This window comes from Cyprinus carpio, chromosome B19 (assembly GCF_018340385.1).
Source record: "Cyprinus carpio isolate SPL01 chromosome B19, ASM1834038v1, whole genome shotgun sequence".
NCBI classification, from domain to species: domain Eukaryota; kingdom Metazoa; phylum Chordata; class Actinopteri; order Cypriniformes; family Cyprinidae; genus Cyprinus; species Cyprinus carpio.
In genome coordinates this window covers 7347600-7366422 of record NC_056615.1, presented here as the reverse complement: position 1 = coordinate 7366422, position 18823 = coordinate 7347600, and the positions used below count along the sequence as shown (strand labels likewise).

At 37.0% G+C, this 18823-nt stretch overlaps 1 protein-coding gene and 1 pseudogene across 1 annotated transcript; both read left to right on the top strand.

Moving 5' to 3' along the window:
* Positions 1 to 2873: 2873 nt before the first annotated feature.
* LOC109063748 lies at positions 2874 to 4520 on the top strand (annotated as a pseudogene).
* A 1493-nt stretch (positions 4521 to 6013) lies between these two features.
* LOC109060667 (interferon-induced very large GTPase 1-like) lies at positions 6014 to 14193 on the top strand. Its single transcript, XM_042745609.1, has 4 exons — positions 6014 to 6092; positions 7910 to 7955; positions 8307 to 8368; positions 8960 to 14193. Exons 2-4 carry the CDS (start codon positions 7952 to 7954, stop codon positions 13352 to 13354), a joined length of 4461 nt encoding a protein of 1486 aa, XP_042601543.1. The 5' UTR covers positions 6014 to 6092; positions 7910 to 7951; the 3' UTR covers positions 13355 to 14193.
* Positions 14194 to 18823: the final 4630 nt, after the last annotated feature.

The following is an 18823-nucleotide window of genomic DNA, read 5'->3' as shown; positions in this document are numbered from 1 at the left end:
GCACGGGCCTACCGGGCACGTCTCCAGGGCACTAGACCACAGGGCGGCCCAGTGAAATACTGCTCCTCCAGGAACGCAATTTCAACCGGGCCCCCTCAGGATTTTAAACAAAGTGGATTTTTAATGCAACTCCAAAAGACCAAAAATGGCTGAATAATATATTTGATACGCTCAGAATGTTCAGTGCGGCACAGCATCAGCTGCCAAATTCAAATATGCATTCATGCTTTAGCCAGACGCGTTTTTACAGTGCTGCGCATTACAACCAATCACACAGGATTCTGTTGAGCTTATGAATGCAATGGCCAGTCAGAGGCATTCAGATGAGCCATCGCTGAAAAGCCTGTGTTTTGTTCACAAGACTGAATGCTGCTCTGATGATGTCTCTCATCATAAACAAAGTGCAGATGTTTGTGCAATGTAAGATATTGATTTCACAGTATAAACAGCTTCAGTGATTGTAATGGGAGTTGTTGAGAGTGCTTGAACTCTGTCTAGGCTGAAGTTAATATTCTTTGATAATGCAAATATTCTTTGCTCTCTTTATGTGCAATGAAAGTGTTATAACTTACGATTTTTTTTTAATTAAATTTAGGCTATGTTAAATACAAAGTCAGTCGTATTAAAAATATTCTATGACGTGACACCCCTACTATCACAAGTTAAAATATGGGTTTTAGAATCGTGATATTTTATGACACAGTTAACAAGTTTGGGAAAATTTCGAATAAAAAAGGAAGGAAATTTCAACCGAGGGGGCCTTTAATTGGTCCATGCCCAGGGCACCGCTGTGTCATAATCCATCCCTGCATTAATGGTGCATATCCTCCAGGAGGAGGCAATGGAAGAACATCTCTTGATAAAATTGGAGAAATACAGAGAAAAATTAGTAAATGAATATGTATTATGTTTACGTGTGTGTGTGTGTTTCTGTTTGCGCACAGCTTTCCCTGTCAAACAAATAAAAAAGCAAAAGATCAGGTTGGGAAATGTCGAGTTCCAGTGTCTTCCTCCTCTCTGCGCAGGCATGCAGCACAGCAGTGTAGCACACATCACAGACAGGCAGAGAGCCCTCATTCCCTTTCCAGTCCCTCCAGGATTTCACTGAACTTTTTTTCTGATTTTTGCGGCCTAGAATTACTGATTCTAGATTGTTTTGCATTGAAAATATACCACAGACAACATTCCATTTAGTGCCATTAAGTTCTGCAGAAGGTGTTCCAGCACCTGACAGTGAAGCACTAGTCCCTAATCACACATGTACTCAATCTCGGAGATGTCTATTTGATGTCTGCATTTACATATATATGATGTATTTTTAAGAGTGCTTGTTCATCTGCAGTACTATGTCTCTAAGATGTTTCCTGTCAGATGTCAAATAGACATTTATTAGAATGCATGTAAACTGCTTCTGAGACGTTTATCAGATGATTCCCAGATCTTTAGCAGACGTCTTACAGATGTAATATATATATATATATATATATATATATATATATATATATATTTATATATATATATATATATATATATATATATATATATATATATATATTACTGTCATTCATAATGTCTAAATATAATTTAATTAATATAAAGTGGAAATGGCCTTTAAGTATTTTTCTGCACCCTACTAGTGGTATCTTAATATATATTTTTTTATTTTTAAATAATTGTTTGCTTTCCTACATTATGAAACTTTTAGTTTTATACATGGGGGAAATCTATGAAGGATGAATAAATATTGTCACATTAAAAATAACTTTCAAATTTGGTAATACCCCAAAATAAGCCCAAGTTCTACGGAAAATTTGCGAGCTTTTGCAGAGTTTGCTTGATTTTGCGATAAATAAAGGGATTGCCTTTCAAGTTGTGTTTGTCTTAGTGGAGGTGAGTGACAATGAACAAAAGACTAATCTACCTATGCCTCGAATTACAGCTAATTATCCAAAAGACAAAATTTGTCTTGCTAACAAGACTTCTAACATTACCATGTAATAAGTTCGCTAAAGTTTAGCTAAGGCAATATATCATGGACATACAACTTAATGGAAAAACGACAGCTGAATACAGTAAAATTAATAACGTCATCAGAATCGCCACATTGATATGCAAAAAAGGGGTAAAGTAATTAAAATGTGCACATTTGCATACATTTGACACAAGGCACTGCAAATGCATAGGATAAATAAAATAACTAAAGCATATCACCACAGAACCTCACCAGTTATTAGTTTAATGACTTGCATCAAGAGTCTTTTCCCTTGAAATGTTATGTTTAAATATCCAGATAAGGATAGCTTGTTTTGGTTAATTTAGAAGAAATCCACAGAAGCAAACAGGCGAGGGTAGTAGGCTTCAAACAAACACCTTAATGTGTATTCTGGAAATGTCCTTTCCATTAGAGCAAAAGAAGACATGGAAGCAAAATCGATCAAAATTGAACAGTACATGAAATTTTTTTTTTTATCTCAGGCTCCTCATCTAAAAACTATCCAGTCTATTAGTATGTTGTATGCTGATAGATCTTAACAGCTCTTCCTCAAATGTGAAACAAAGTTCTTGTCACTGTCAGTTGTGTGTGTGTGTGTGTGTGTGTGTGTGTGTGTGTGTGTGTGTGTGTGTGTGTGTGTGTGTGTGTGTGTGTGTGTGTGTGTGTGTGCATGGTACAGTAAGTGTAATTATAACAACATTGTGAACTGATTATTTTGTAGACATCTGCTTAAAAATGAAACAACATGAAACAGTTGGATGAGTGTGAGGGAATTAAAATAAACTGGTATGTAAGTCAGAGTTGTGTTAATATATTTAATGTTTTGTTAAGAAAAAATTTAAGTGCCCCTGCCCCAGAAAATGTCTGTGCGCATCCCTGTATGTCCGTTAGTGCTGCTGAGAAAAATGAGATGCCAGTGAGAAAGAGGAGGAGGAGGTCGGAGAGTTTTCAGAAGCTGCTCTCTCTCAAATCCATTAAATGGAGCAGCAGCTCAGACCAGGCATCAATATATGAGAGACACGCTGAGGGTAAAAAAATAAAAAATATCATTTGAGAATGTGTTTTATAAAGTCTGAGATTAATGGAATAAACTGATTAGAGGAATTGTTCTGTTCCTTAGGATGAAGTGTCATTAATTACACGTATGTTAGATACAAATCCATCACACCTTACATCAAAATACAAAAGTCTGATCAGGCCATAATTTGATTTTTATTTCATGACATGTCATATATCTTTAAACACAGATGAAAACCAGCAGACATATTTCTCACTGGCCAAAAGAGAAAACAAAGTTCCCTCAGCGATCAGGTGTACGACATCTCATCTCCAACATCCTGAACAACATCTACCCATTAGTGCTGCTGAGGAATACGAGAAGCCTGAGAGTCTGATAGTTTTGAGAAGCTGCTCTCTCTTAAATCCATTAAACGGAGCGACAGCAGCTCAGACCAGGACCAGACTACTGCTGCTACACATGAGAGGCGAGGTGATGATAATCCAAATTACCATTTGACTGTTTACTAACCAACTGTTTTCTGTTTACTAGAGCTCTACACATCATAAAGTCTACATCATTTTATATATTTAAACATCTAATAGGAACCTAATTAAGGGATTTTTTCTGTTCCCTAGGATGACATTAACCTAAAGGCCATGATTTGATTTTTATTCCAAGTCACTGCATTGTACAATATGTCCAAGTCATTTCAATGTATATTATGCCCCTTATTTAGTGTACTTGTTATGTTACAAATGTTATTGTATTCAATGTTGTTTTGTTGTACAGGTGGCAGTGAAAATTGCCAGAAAGCCAAAGAACATGAAATATATCAACACTGTAAGTAGGCAATGCTTGCTGTTTTTTTTTTTTTTTTTGTTTGTTTGTTTGTTTTAACTGCAAACATACTGACAACAATTTGTCGACAAAAGTCTTTATTAGGGAAGGGTCTCCATCTAACAGTGATCTTTCTTCTAGTCTGGTCATCCCACACCCATTCGGTTAGAGTTGGGCCTGTTAATCCTGGTCAACAGGGAGCCCAAAGCTCCAGAGATCATTCAGCTGCTGGTCTGGCAGGAGCAGCCTGAGTATTACATCATGGTCATGGAGCGTCCCTCACCCTGAGAAGATCTGTGGATATTGAGGCGTCACGGTGGCATCCTCAAGGAGGAAACAGCACGGTTCATCACAGCACAAGCAACGATGGCCGCTCACATCTGCTGTCAACGAGGAGTGTTTCACCGTGACATCAAGCTGGAGAACCTGCTGATGAACCCCGAAACCCTCGAGGTCAAGCTGATCGACTTCGGGTGCGGGGATCTCCTCAAAGTTTCTACAGTATGTATTATGCACCAAACCTGTAGTCTGGAAACATTTTTTATTTTACTTATTAACACTAGATATTTTTTACACAGACAACATGCTGTAGTATTTCAAGCTTACCTATCCGACAAAATCTTTTTCCCTTCAGGCACACGAGAGTACTTCCCTCCTGAGTACTACGTGAGGCGCGAGTACAAGGCTTGAAAAGTAATATACACAAGCCAAGTAGTTTTTATAAAAGTTAGATAATGTGGATAATACAGGAATTATACCTTCTGTGTAAGGAAGTTTGAAGTAATAATCCACTCTCTAGTCACTTCCTCTCTTTCACTGTTTTTGCACAGACTGCTGCCACCTGATTCAGTCTCTCCTGCAAAACCCAAGCCAGCGGATCGATCTGAGGGGAATCCTGCTACACGAATGGTATTGAGTTAAAATGATTTAAGATATATTCATTACATTATGTTACATTTTCCGTAAAAATGTCTGTTCTTTAATTTTTTTTTTATTTTTATATGTTGTATGTCTGTTGTTCCAGGTCGCCGAATAAGATGTGAAGAGGAAAATGTAAATGGTGCATATTAAATGTAAATATCATTTGCATTATTTACTGCCACAGTTCCAGGGTTCCTCAAGTCAGCGTAGCGTCTGGTGGCCTGACATGAGTGCCGATCCCTTCTTGTCTTTGCATCTTGCATCTTGGTGAGCCTTGGTAGCGTCTGGCGCCTTGGCAGTAATTGTGATTGTGCTTATAATAACCCCTACAAATACAACTCGTTATATAGCCTACGCTTTAAAAGAGACAGACATAATAATAACTTTTAAATCATACTCTATTTGTGGCATCAAAATGTGTTAATACTTTACTATAGTTAAGGGTGGATATTTTTATCAGTTGTTTATTATTCATGTAACAATACATATTGCTGTTATAGTTTTTATTAATAACCATAGCTATATAGCTGATAACTTGTCTACTGCTCTTATGAATGTTTTTAGGATGATTTATGCAAATGTAACTACTATACTGACATAGTAGCGTAAGTCTTCATGGCTAGTGTTTGCGCATTTCATTTCATACTTGTTCTACAGATCTGTGTATCTAGTGTTAAATGATAATAATAACGTTTCTGACAGATAATATCATGATATTTATTTGTGTTTGCCTTACCGAATGTGCCATACATGCACACTTGGGTTTTGTTTTTTAGCCTGTACACTTTAGATGTTTGAAAACAGACCCCAAACCAGCCAAAAGTTTGTCTACCTGCCAAAACAAATGAAAAGCTGGCAACACTGTGTCTGTAGACTCTGTACACACGCACCTATTTAGTCTCCTCATCTGATGTGCTGTTCAGACAACTTGGACCTCTGAAAATCAATCTTGCAGGCTGGTTTTCAAAGTAAACACCTAAATAACACAGAGAGCATGTCTTTAGTGGGGATAGATTTTTGCAGACACTAAATGACTGAGCATCTGTGGAAAGTACAGGCTACTTACTAGCCTATAATAAGGTGATTTGTGTTTGTTATGCAAATCATTAACTGTGTCTGGATTCAAGAATAGCTACATTCAAATAAGGATAAAAAAATTATTGAACACAAAAATACTTGTAGTTAATTGTATGCAGTTACACAAACGAAGCAAACCCCCCCCCCACACACAGACTTTCTCGCGCGAAGTCATGTGATTTCTAATAACTGATTGTAAGTGTCTATCTAAAAGCCTGCTATTCGGAACACTAGACCGATGACACACAGAGAGACAACACTCAGGTTTGACTTTATGCTCATTAAGATTATTTTTGTTTGTTTTTAATGATTTAGTATCTTGATATATTATAAGGAACAAAACATTAATGAGAAATAAAATTACTTTATTTGCCAAGGCTATGGATAGACCAGGAATAAGTTGAATTGTTTAAAATAACTTACTGTTACTGTACATGAAAAATATAATGTTAATAGAAGGCAGAAACAATGAAAGGTTGAAAACTGTCATTACCAATCTCAGATGATAAAAATAAACTGACCAAATGTGAATTCTGCACACTCATGTGTGATGATCTGTCGTTTGAAAAGCTTGTGATTTATGTTGGTAGATTTCACGGGTGTTATATCGCTTCTGCTTGTCAGTACGGTTTATTATGGCGACTGATAAAGGCTGTCTGTCTAACCTTTTGCGATGTTTGGTCTCATCAACGGTGCGTTAAAATAGCCTGGGTCGGACACGCGTTGCGCACATAACTAGGAAAACGCCCTTATTTCTCCCGATAGTGCTTAACACTGTAGGGGGAATTTTGTTCCTTACAGAGACCCTCTTTTCACTTAAATGCAGCAAATTTTGTCATCAAACTGTGTTGGTACTGGAGAGAAATTTTGAAAGCATAGCCTATATCTTCCAAATACGTTTTTTTTTTTTGTCATTGTTTTGGAGCACACAAGGAAATAACTTTAAGGCTAACACATTCATACCAACAGCCAAAAACTTCAGCTTGGATCCATTGGGGACTTCAGACCATTTCGGGACATTATAGTGACATTTTGCAATGCATATGTTAGCCTTAAGTTTATCTTTACACTAGTGTGCTGTGCTTCCTAACACAAAACAATAAAAAGTAAAAACCATAAAAGATGGATTAGTCTAAAATTTGGAAGAGTGTAGGCAGCTGCAGTGAAGAAAGGAGTGAAATAAGTGTAGTCAAGATGGACAGTTCCCAGTTCAGCCGACAGTAGCTGATGCTATGGGGAAAGTCATTTCTCAGTGAAATAATGAAGCCTTATTGAACAGCACCTGCCGATTCAAGTGCATCTGGAGCGAGGCCTCCTGCTGTATAAATGGTGCATGAACAGTCATTACCTCAAAAATAACTCAGAAATGTCTAGAAAAGTTTTTATTTGCAGAGTTTAGTATTTTAGTTTTTTATTTTAGAAATATGACAACAATCACATATCCCATAGAGACATTGCATTGTCTGGATTTATACACAAAGAAACATGATATCAGAGTTACAAAATCAAACATTTTAGAAAAGAACAATACCTCATAGTTGTTTAAAGTTAAACCAATAAGCATTAAGCTGCGTCATCAGAAAGTCATCCTCCATTGTGCTTTTGATCAGTGCAATCAGTGGAGAACACCTGTGCCCGCCTCATAATCATGAGAGGTTTTTTGACATACGTCAATATGACATACGAGCAAGTCAGACAACACTTGGACACATTTCTTACGAGCATGCATTTCACAATAATCACATAATGATCAACTCTGTGCAGATTTTTTCTAATCTCAAACTAGCCTATTCATTCACTTGGATATACATCATAACAAAGATAAAATAATCACAACTTCCACATACTTAAAGGAGTTCAGCTCCCACCTATTTAGTTCTTCTTAGTGCAGTTACTGTGAAAACTGCAGCAGTAAAACATTCTAAATAAGTAAACACAGTAAAATCAGTTGTTCAGCAAAAAATAAATAAATAAATAAATAAATAAATAATGTTCTGTACACCTTCTTGCACACATAAAGGAAATTTAATGTTTGTTTTTCTTCACGATAATGAACGGTCTGGAACCTGATGGGCCTGCAGTCCTGATCCGTTGCTGACTTTGTTGCTCGGTCTCTCAGCATTATGGGTAAGAAAACAAGATTTATTTGTTTTTTTTTTGTCACTGATAATGTAAGATAATATTGCAATGTATTGTCTAGTGTACTGGGTCAGTGAACAGATTAACAGACTATAATCTAACATTCTGATTTAGAATTTACTCGCTATGATGTTATATATATTTGTTTAAAGAGATTACCCTTAATGAAATATCAGTTCAAGAAATGGATAAAGAAACTGCTTAAATGTTCTCTAATTAGAATGACAAACTCAGAGCTTCTTAATGAAATGAATATACTGCTATTATATAGGAAAAAAATATTCTACTAACTGTAGAAACAAGATAATTTTCTGGGTTGTTGTTTGTTTGTTTCAAAAGATGAACCTACAATCAATAAGGAAATAATGGATCCCACCACATCAACAGAAGAAAAACACAGCGTAAGAGCCGAGTTTTGTGCACATATATTAGCTGATTATTATTATCTGCTTGATAGTGGCATCTTCAAATTACTCTAGTGGTTTTATTGGGATTATATGAACATTATATTATCTTGATGCCAAGGAAAGTTATGATGCAATTTAAAAAAAAAAAAGGTAACAAAATTCAGAGAAGCACGAGCCTAATTTCAGTATCAGATCATACATCAAAAGCTTTAAATGGCTTCTGAGCAAATTCAGTCATGAGTAGGTCAGTCTGCTGTGGAACATTGTTGTATTGAGTGATAGTCCTGAAGTGGACAATAATTAAACCAAGCTGGACAGCTCTCGCTTTCCATTGTAGATCAATGATCTACAGAAGCATTTGACAACAGAGTGCATTTGAAAATCTGCTTTTTAAAAAAACATTATTTCCCAGGTCAGTTTCCAGAAGGGATAATGAGAAATGAAACAGAAAAAAAGCTTTTTAGAATATTTTCTATAGAGTACATACAGATGATATGCAGCTTGTAACATAGTAGTGTAATTTACAACAAAATCTCCACAGCATATCTTGCATTTACGTGAAATAACATGCTTTTTATTACACAGAGAACTGCAGAAGAGCAGGGAACTGAAAATGAGGGACCAGAAACACTCTTCCACAGACTTCACCTTGACAAGCATCAGTATAAACTGACAGCTGCAGATGTCCTTCAGTTAACTCCACATTCATTACAGCCCCATGAGTCTTGTGCTGAAGACGAGCTGATTCAGACGTTCATACACAAACTGCTGATGATGGATTATAAAGCAAGATCTATTAATGTTAAGACCGATGAGGAAGGTCACACTCAACAATGTAACAATGATTCATCTAAACAAGAAGCTGATTTTGATGACTTTTATTCTGAATTAATGTCAGACAACAAAACAAGTAAAAGTGACCCTGTTCATCCAATGGATGTTCAGATGGCTGCGTTTCATTGTGCTGATGGTTTCCTGAAGCAGCTGATGGTGACTAAACTCTCCCAGTGTCAGTATGCTCTGCCTCTGCTTGTTCCTGATCCATTCACACAACAGATAGTGTTTCCTCTCTGGACATTTAGACAAATCAACAAGAGCTGGAAGACAAAAAATACAGACAGTGAGATCATTAGACGAACCCAGCCGGTCTACAAGGCACAAACTCCAATGGTGTCTTTCTTCAGGTTTGGCGCTGTATCCTCATCCAAGTCTCAGCTGATGAACAGCCTGATCAATGAGAAACACAACACGTTCTTCCACAGGAACTGTCCAGGCAGCAGCAGAACCAGTGTCCTGATGAATGGAGTGGTGGAGATCACCTGGTTCTGCCCCGCTGGTAAAAACACTGATAAATTCAATGACTGTGTTGCATTCTGTAACCTCCATGGTGATGCAGGAGACAATGAGAAACAGCTACAGATTCTCACTGAAATGGCCTCAGTCAATGTTGTTCTTCTACCACAACTTCAGAGGAATGACAAAAGAATGATACAAGTTGAAAAACTCTATAATGACTCAAATCCACTCATTTGTCTTTTTGCTGAGAGGGATTTAGCTCTTACTGAGACACGGAAAGGAAAATATAAATTTGGTTTGAAAAAAAGAAGCCAGTCAGATATATCTGAAGAACTCGGAAAAGCTATAAATGATTGTATCTCTTTGTCATCTTCCACTTTCGTTCTTGAACATGTATCCGAACACTCAGACATCATAGTAGATGAGATAAATGATGACGACTGCAGGAGCGGAAAAGAAGCAGCACAGGAGATGATGAGATTACTGGAGGATAAAAATCTGACTGAAATCAAAGAATCAGTTCTGCCCCATCAGGGGAAACTGTGGCATCAGTGGTGTCAGAAGAACAAAGAACTACACCGACCTCAAGCTAATGAATTAGACACAGAGCAGAGTAAAAAAAGAAGAGACTTGATGAAAATCCGTGAACGGCAGCATGAGTATGAGATCAGTGAGTTTATGAAGCTCTTTATTAAAGAAATGAACTCGGGTTTCGCAAAGAAGATGTTTTTCCTAAAATGGCTTGGAATCCTCCTGGATGAAAATACCTTGGCTGACCTTTCTGCTCTTCATCAGAAGTATAACGAACAGTGGTCAATAGTCTTACAACTGAAAGGGAACAATGATAAATCTGGACAACTCAAGTCTGAACAAACAAAACTCGAGGGAATATCTGAGGAACTTCAAGCTGCAGCCTTTGGCTTGGAGCACATCATGAGGGAGACTGGTCAGATCTATGAGTCTTGTATATCTGTGCAGAAGCGCAAGGTAGGCCTGGAGTTTGAGACTCTGCCGAGTCTTGCAGCAGAGATGATGATCTCTGGATTTCCACTGGAGCTGATGGATGGAGATGCTGCTCATGTTCCTGTGATCTGGATTACTACTGTTCTAGATGAAGTTATCAAGAAACTTGGAGACATGAGAGTGTTTGTGATATCAGTTTTAGGGGTTCAGAGCTCTGGTAAACCCACCATGCTGAACGCCATGTTTGGACTGCAGTTTGGTGTCAGCGCCAGCAGGACCACCAGAGGAGCTTTCATGCAGCTGCTCAGAGTGTCAGACGAGATGAAAGCACAGCTGAACTTTGACTATATTCTGGTTGTAGATACCGAAGGTCTTCGTAGTTCTGAGATGGCCGTAAGATCAAGACATCAAGACAATGAAATGGCCACATATGTTGTTGGTCTCGCCAATGTGACACTGATCAACATCTTTGGAGAAAACCCCGCTGAGATGCAGGACATTCTTCAGATTGTTGTTCAGGCCTTCCTGAGGATGAAGAAGGTCAGACTGAATCCCAGCTGTGTGTTTGTGCATCAGAACATTTCAGACCTCACAGCTGGAGAGAAAAACATGGAGGGAAGGAGACGACTGCAGGAGACACTGGATAAGATGACAAAACTTGCTGCTAAAGAGGAAGTCTGTGATGCAGAATGTTTCAATGATGTCATTGAATCTGATGTAAGGAATGAAGTGAAGTACTTTACTCAGCTCTGGGAGGGCAGCCCACCCATGGCACCAACAAACCCAAACTACTGCGAGAATATTCAAGAACTGAAGGAAACTATTATGTCTCATGTGTCTAAATCAGACAGAATGAAGCTGACAGACTTAAAAGATCGTATTAAAGATCTCTGGGATGCTTTACTGAATGAACAATTTGTATTCAGCTTTCCAGAGACAGAATACCACAAGTGGGCCTGGACACTTCAGAGTGCAATGCTGGAAACTGAAAACACCCTTATTGAAAAGAGCAAAGAACTTGTCTTAAAACTCAAAGACAAAGCAAAAGATGAAGAACAGCTGAAGAAGGAGTTTGATTTGTTTTGGACAGAGTTTGTGAAGAAGACCATCCCGGACACTCCAATCAAAGACATTGACATAATGAAAGAGGTGAAACTACTCCTCAGTGACATCTATAAAAGTGCTCCTGTAGACTCCTGGAGGGAGAGCAGCGAGCGCAGGGATGTTTTTTCTGTACAAAGTTATTCAGATTATGTACAGTTGAAGAAATCAAGTGGATTTACAGGTCATATTAAAAATGCCATCAAAGCAACTAAAAAACGGTTGGGTAATGCTCTCTCTAAAGAGGACGAAGTTCAAATAGGAATCTTTGTCACCGATGTTGCCCAGCAAATAGATAAAAAGATCATGTCATTTAACATCGCAAAAATGGGCTTCAGCATCAGCTGCATCCAACAACTTGTAGATTACATCAAAGCAAGAGTAAGACAACATCAGGAAATATCAGTGAAATATGTGTTCAAGAATGAATTCATCGTTGACTTGATTTGTTCCATCTTTAAGAGAGCAAACAAGACACTCACTCAGCAACACAGACTGTTTAGAGAAGCCAATGATCCTGTTGTCTATTTGGAGAAGAAGAAAGAAGAGCATTACAGTATTTTCAAGGAGCACCTCCAGGGAGCTGCATCATCTGTGATTTTTGGTGAGATCTTGTGTCAGAAACTTAAAGAGGGCACTGAGCAGAGCATCTACAGAAAGTCTGCAAGAGATTTGATAAATGACATTAAACTAAACTGTAAATCACTGAATGGAAACAGATTGAATCTGGAGATACACATCCTGAGGCGTTTAGGAGAACAGGAGAATTTTTCTGCGTACATAGACTACATTAATCATCCCAGAGAACACTTTGAAAGTGTCATCAGAGATGAAGTCAGTCAGTACATGACTCATAGGTTCAGTGTCAGTGTTTTGCCCACGATGCAGAAGAACATTGAACTCATGCAGAAGAGGATCATCGATGCTGTTCATAAATCTACTGAACAAGTTCAAACAAACAGTGGAAATGTTGATTTGTGGTTGAAGACTTTCACACAGGAGCTTTCAGATGTGCTGATATTCTCTGAAAAAGACCTCAATGGAGTCAAACATGATGATGTTGATGATTTCAACCTTCTCAAAGAAGTGATAACAACAAAACTTCCTGCTATAATGCCTGACACTAGCAAAGAGTTCAACACAGATGCATTTTACAAAAAACTGGACCTCAAGGACAGGCCAGATGAGATTCTGATCGATCAGTTCTGTCAGTGCTGTTGGGTTCAGTGTCCCTTCTGTAAAGCCACCTGCACCCAAACTGAAAACCATGATGGAGATCACTGTGTACTTTCACACAGAATAACTGGAATCAGTGGGCACTGTTATGAGGGAACAAAAAATCTGTGTAGAATTTTGTGCTGGGCTGCAAGTAAAAAATGTAAAAAAAACATCAGAATAGCAAGAGAAGTTTGCGATGACAGGTTTTTGATTGTTCCAGAATATGCTACTTATCCTAAACGGATATACTGGAAGTGGTTTGTGTGCAAATTCCAAAAGGATCTGGAAGAGTACTATGACAAATCATTTAAGGGTAGGATCCCATCAAATTGGAGATTACACACAAAAAATGATGCAATTAATAGTTTAAACCTATACAAACTTTTTGGATATTTTCGTTAAAGACACTTTGTTTTGTTTTTGGAAAAGTCCAAATACATTTCAGAAATTGCAAGGTACAGAATTGTAACGCTTTTCTTTTATGTTCTCTTCTCACAATATTGATTAATGCTGCTCACCCAAATGGTGTGACAATAAAGATAGTTTTGATAGCTGTCCACCTTTATGATAATTTAGTACTTTGGGGTTATACAGTTATATTTGTTTATTAAACAAATCTTGTTGAGTGTGAGTGGAATTAGCATTTTAGGGTGGGATGGTATTTTTTTTTCTTTTTTTCTTCCCTTTTTAACAGATATCCTCTAAGATTGAACTATTGTACATAAGCTTGCATGATCAAACCATAATAATAAATATGCAAATCAGCAGTGAAACTTGAAGAAAAAGACTGATACGCAAAAGAAATATCATGAAAACACACTCTATAAAAAAACAACAAAGAACTTGCCTTAAATAAGACGAATAAACCCTAAAAGGGGCAATGTATCCTGGTGGATACACACATTTGAGAAGCTGTGGGGAGAAGCGGGTCTTACTTCTAGGTTTCATTTTGAAAGGGTGTTTGTTGTAAACATTTAGATGAGGTGACTTTTACATTTAGATGAGGTGAAATCTCCCTCTGATAAAAGTTGATCTAGTTCACTAGTTCGTCTTTTTAAAAAGCTGTTGTTTAGCATTAGCTTATTAGGTTAACATTGAAATTTTATGAATTAAATGCTTACATTTTTTGTAATCTGTCTCTAAATGTTTTTATCTCAGGGGATACATCAACCTTTTAGGGTTAATGAAGTAATTTTTAACAATATGTGTATTACATCATATTTTGAAACTTAAAAAAAAAAAAAAAATAAAAAAAAAAAAAAAAACTGATTTAAAAGTGTGCTTGGGCTCCATTTAAGTGTCTTAAGTATCCAATATTTGTGGCAGAAAGTTCTCAGTAAATGAATGTTGTTTTTCTCTTTTTTGTTGTGTTTTGATTAGCTGTGTCCTGTTTTCTGAATTGAATAAACTCAACAACACAGCTTTAAGGAATAGTCCCTTGCTTTCTCTACATGCAAAGCTGGGGTTCACTGTCACCAATCTGCTGGGTTTCTGTAGCTTCTATTTGAGACACTAGTGACCTCATTCATTATGGGCAATATAAAAGATGGACGGGTGACATTATTTGAGTCACATAATTTCACACGAACCTAATTCACTGTTTGAATCAAAACTTCATTTATTTTAAAATGCAGAACACACTCACATATGAAGACACACACACACACACACACACACACACACACACACACACACACACACACACACACACACACACACACACACACACACACACGTTTGTTTCTATGAATTGTGACTTCTATTATTTTTATACTGACCAAGCAATATTTTCTATCCCCTAACCCAACCCTAACCCTTATTGCAGGACTCCATGGATTGACGGATCTCCAATGTTAAAACAAATTCCTACAAATTATTATAAATGATATATGTGACCCTGGAGCACAAAACCAGTCTTAAATTGTTGGGGTATATTTGTAGCAATAGCCAACAATACGGTGTATGGGTCAAAATTATTCTTTTATGTCAAAAATCATTAGGATGTTAAGTAAAGATCATGTTTCATTAAGATATTTTGTAAATTTCCTTCCGTAAATATATCAAAACGTATTTTTTAATTAGTAATATGCATTGCTAAGAACTTCATTTGGACAACTTTAAAGGCGATTTTCTCAGTATTTTGATTTTTTTGCACCCTCAGATTCTATCTCAGCCAAATATTGTCCTATCCTAAAAAACATACATCAATGGAAAGCTTATTTATTCAGATTTCAGATGATGTATAAATCTAAATTTCTAAAAATTTACCCTTATGACTGGTTTTGTGGTCCAGGGTCACATATTCAAAATGTATAAAGATATTTTTAAAAATATTTATATATATACAAATAAATAAATAAATAAATAAATAAATAAAAATAGTATTTTTGGATTGTTAGTATTTATGTTGACATGAGATTTTCAGATAATTAGTAAGGTAGAATTTCTCGCATGGAGCCAGACTCAGATTTTGATCTTGTCTTTAGCTTTTGTTTAGCTGGCCTGCGGTCCCCACGAAAAAAAAAAAAAAAAAATTAAAATAGTAAATTATGTTTATCTGAAAGTGTAACAGTGCAAACAGGTTTTCTATAATTTTGACCCATACAATGTATTGTTGGCTATTGCTACAAATATACCCAGCGACTTAAGACTCCAGGGTCACAAATATCATTTATACAAATATACCCAGCATATGTTTTAAAATCGGAGATCTGTCAATCCATGGAGTCCTGCAACCATCTACTGGCCACAGTCAGAAAATGCAATTTCATCTAATTGCAATTTTCATGTCTTTTTTTTCCTATCAGAGGTCATATATATATATATATATATATATATATATATATATATATATATATATATATATATATATATATATATATGTCATTCATGCTTTTATTTTATTTCTTTTTTTGTGTCTTTTTTGATAGCAGAAGTCCCCATTTCATTTTTTTCTAATATGTGTAGAAATCTTTTCATGATATGTATAAATGCATACATATCAAGGTTTTAATTTATTTTGTTTTATTTAATAGAAAAAAGGTGATATTTAATTTTTTTGTTAAAAAGGGAAAAAGGCCCTTCCAACACACATTGGTTATCCTCCACTGAACAGAGTATTTTTTTTTTTTATATAATATAGTTTAAGTTTTACCATTTTAATTATTGGAGGAAAACTTCGACGCAGAGTTAACAGAAATCCTGAAATATTTGAATTATTCTAAAGGTAGTTTGTTAATAAACCTTTTCCTCACAATACTACAGCACTGCATTTAGAGGTCTCGACTGTTAACACACTAGAACTGATTCATTTGGCCCAATTTTACAAACCATTCATACAGTTCTCAAAACCTTTAACGCATTTCACCTGCTTTCACACATGGTCCAATTTGTTCAGTGTTTTCTACTAAACCATACACAAGAATGACATCATTTTGCACAGGTTTAATGTTCTCATTTAGAAAACACAATATAACTACCTTAAGAATCACAAAATGAAGACACATAGCACACATTTATCCACGTGTGAACATTAAGCAGCAAAACTGATGACACACAGGTCAGAATCTCAGGATGAGTGGTTTCTAGACAGGAAAGTAGCTTATAGTCTGTGTATTTGTCAGGTTTGTGTGTCATCTGAGGCCAAAGTTTGTGTCTGACAAAAGATAATTTTTTTGACTGAAAGTGTTTGACTTTGACCTGGAAGTTTGCTATTATATTTCTCCACATATATCTCCAGCTTGGGCATGCGTGTTTGTGCATGTGGGAGAGAACAAATAGAGCATGCGTTCCATAGAAAATAAAAGGTAATTAAGTGTAAAAAAAGAAAAAGTTAAGTGATAGTTTTATCTTATTGTTTCTCATATTTATTCAACTTTGTGGTTTTGGTTATTCAGCTGTGGTAGGCTGGAAGGGTATCTGAAACACCTGAAAATAATTTGGCGCAGTGATATGAATCTGCAACGCGATCAAAACCTGGCCGGAACTAGCTGTGCACTTTTATTTTATGTTTTTAAAGAAAGTGTTTGCTTATATTAATAAAGTTTGCCGAACCCTCGGACTTAGCAAATTACAGGTAAATGTGTAATTTCTGCACCACTAGTTTCAACGAAATAATAAGAATAATAATTGTTTACAAACATTTGTTTTCAAAAACACTGATAACCCCACCATTTGGGACAACCTTGCTGTGTTGCACGGGGAATCAATCTAGTAGTCTTTTCTTGTATTTATTTATTAACATATATAGAAGAGACACAATACAAGAGTATATTTTAACACTAAAAAACGATTTGAGTGGAATTTGCTGTCAGCCAATCAAGTGTGAAACTCTAATGATGTTCACCTGCTACTCATGAGAAACATTTAACAAGTTAACGAGACCTCTTGTGAATAAATGCTCGGTAGCTTGTAGGAGAATCCGAGAAGCCAGTTGTTTTTGTCTGTAAAGTTTGAGAAATGTTTGCTTGTGGAGCGGCCAGTTTGGAGAACATCATGACACCCAAAGGGTTCTCCAGACAAATTCTACCCCTAACCCCTGGAAGAATCCCAAAATTTACTCTTCCTCCCAAGTTATCCATGTCTCCTCGGCTGTGTTGCCAGAAAGGAAAAGATGAGGACACGTATAAGCTTTTATCTCCAGAAAGCCCAGAAGAAGAGTCTCCTGGACGTCAGTCTCCTGGACATCAGCCTCCCACTGGCTCGCCAAGCATTTCCGCCAAATTTCGTTTCACCCCTCGGATGAAGCTGAAACGTCTGCAGAAATCTTCCACAGAGGATCTCTCAGACCCTTCGACGTGTGCAGCCATGTCTCTGGAACACGTTGGAAAGGTCACCACACCTTATGGCTTCCGGACCTTGGCTGCCAGCCCCAGCGTCAACCGGAGAGAGTCCTTGTTCCATAAACGGGGACGGTGTAAAGAAACGAGAGCGCCCGTGGATTCCTTGGCTTCACCGACATCTTCAAATTCCACAAGCAACAGAAACGGCTCTGCTAGAAAGCTGCAAGATGGCTTAAAAGACTGCTGTTCCCCTCGGAGGTCCAAGAGAGAAGGTCTGGAGCTGCTGCTGAACAAACCATTGACTGTCTTGAGGAGTCTTACTCCCAAAGGAAAGAAGCCTAACCTAAAACCTAAGTTCTAGAGACCTAGTATAGCCTGCTATAGTTTGTATTGTGCTTTTTGACAAAGAAAACAGATTTTAAGTGTCAAAAATAAAGTGTTTTAATTGAAGTCTGTGCCCATTGAGTTACTAGTTGTTTCTTCAGAAATTAAGTAAAATCATATTTACTTGCAAGCAGACAACCCAGACTCTGGTTTGCGTGAATCAGTCTAGTATTAAATAAAGGCAAAAGTTTCAGGGCTGGTTTTGTGCAAAAGTAATGTTGTGCTCTATAAAAATCTTAAGGTGACTTTTAGCTCTATGTAAGTTTAAGACTCTAAGATCCTCTTACTTTCAACTGCTTTTAATTCCAGCAAGTTTCTTAACATGTAATATTTGCACACACCTAAAAGATTCAGCAACTCCGAGATGGTATGCCATTCCTCCACCAAGGTGCTCGCAAGTTTCTGGACATGTCTTGAGGGACACAGAGTTACTACAAGGACAAGCAGCTTTTCCTTTTCTTACACTACGGACATTGCAGTTTATAGCTCTGGCCACATCTGCAGTCCTTATGTCTCCCTGCAGCAGGACTATGGCATGTTAAGGAACCCAGTGTTATTCAGAATCACTAGAAAGGTCTCTTTACTGTCCAGAATTATTAATAACTGTGACCTTTATTGCCTGGCACCTGCAAAACTGTAAATGTCTAAAGGACTGTTCCACAGGTGCATGTGCAATAATTGCTTACTTTATATTTTGCTTATTGAA

Excerpts from the sequence above, each read along its gene's own strand:
- LOC109060667 (XM_042745609.1), top strand. Across the intron at positions 8,369-8,959 it reads CAACAGAAGAAAAACACAGC|AGAACTGCAGAAGAGCAGGG; the intron begins GTAAGAGCCGAG and ends TTTATTACACAG.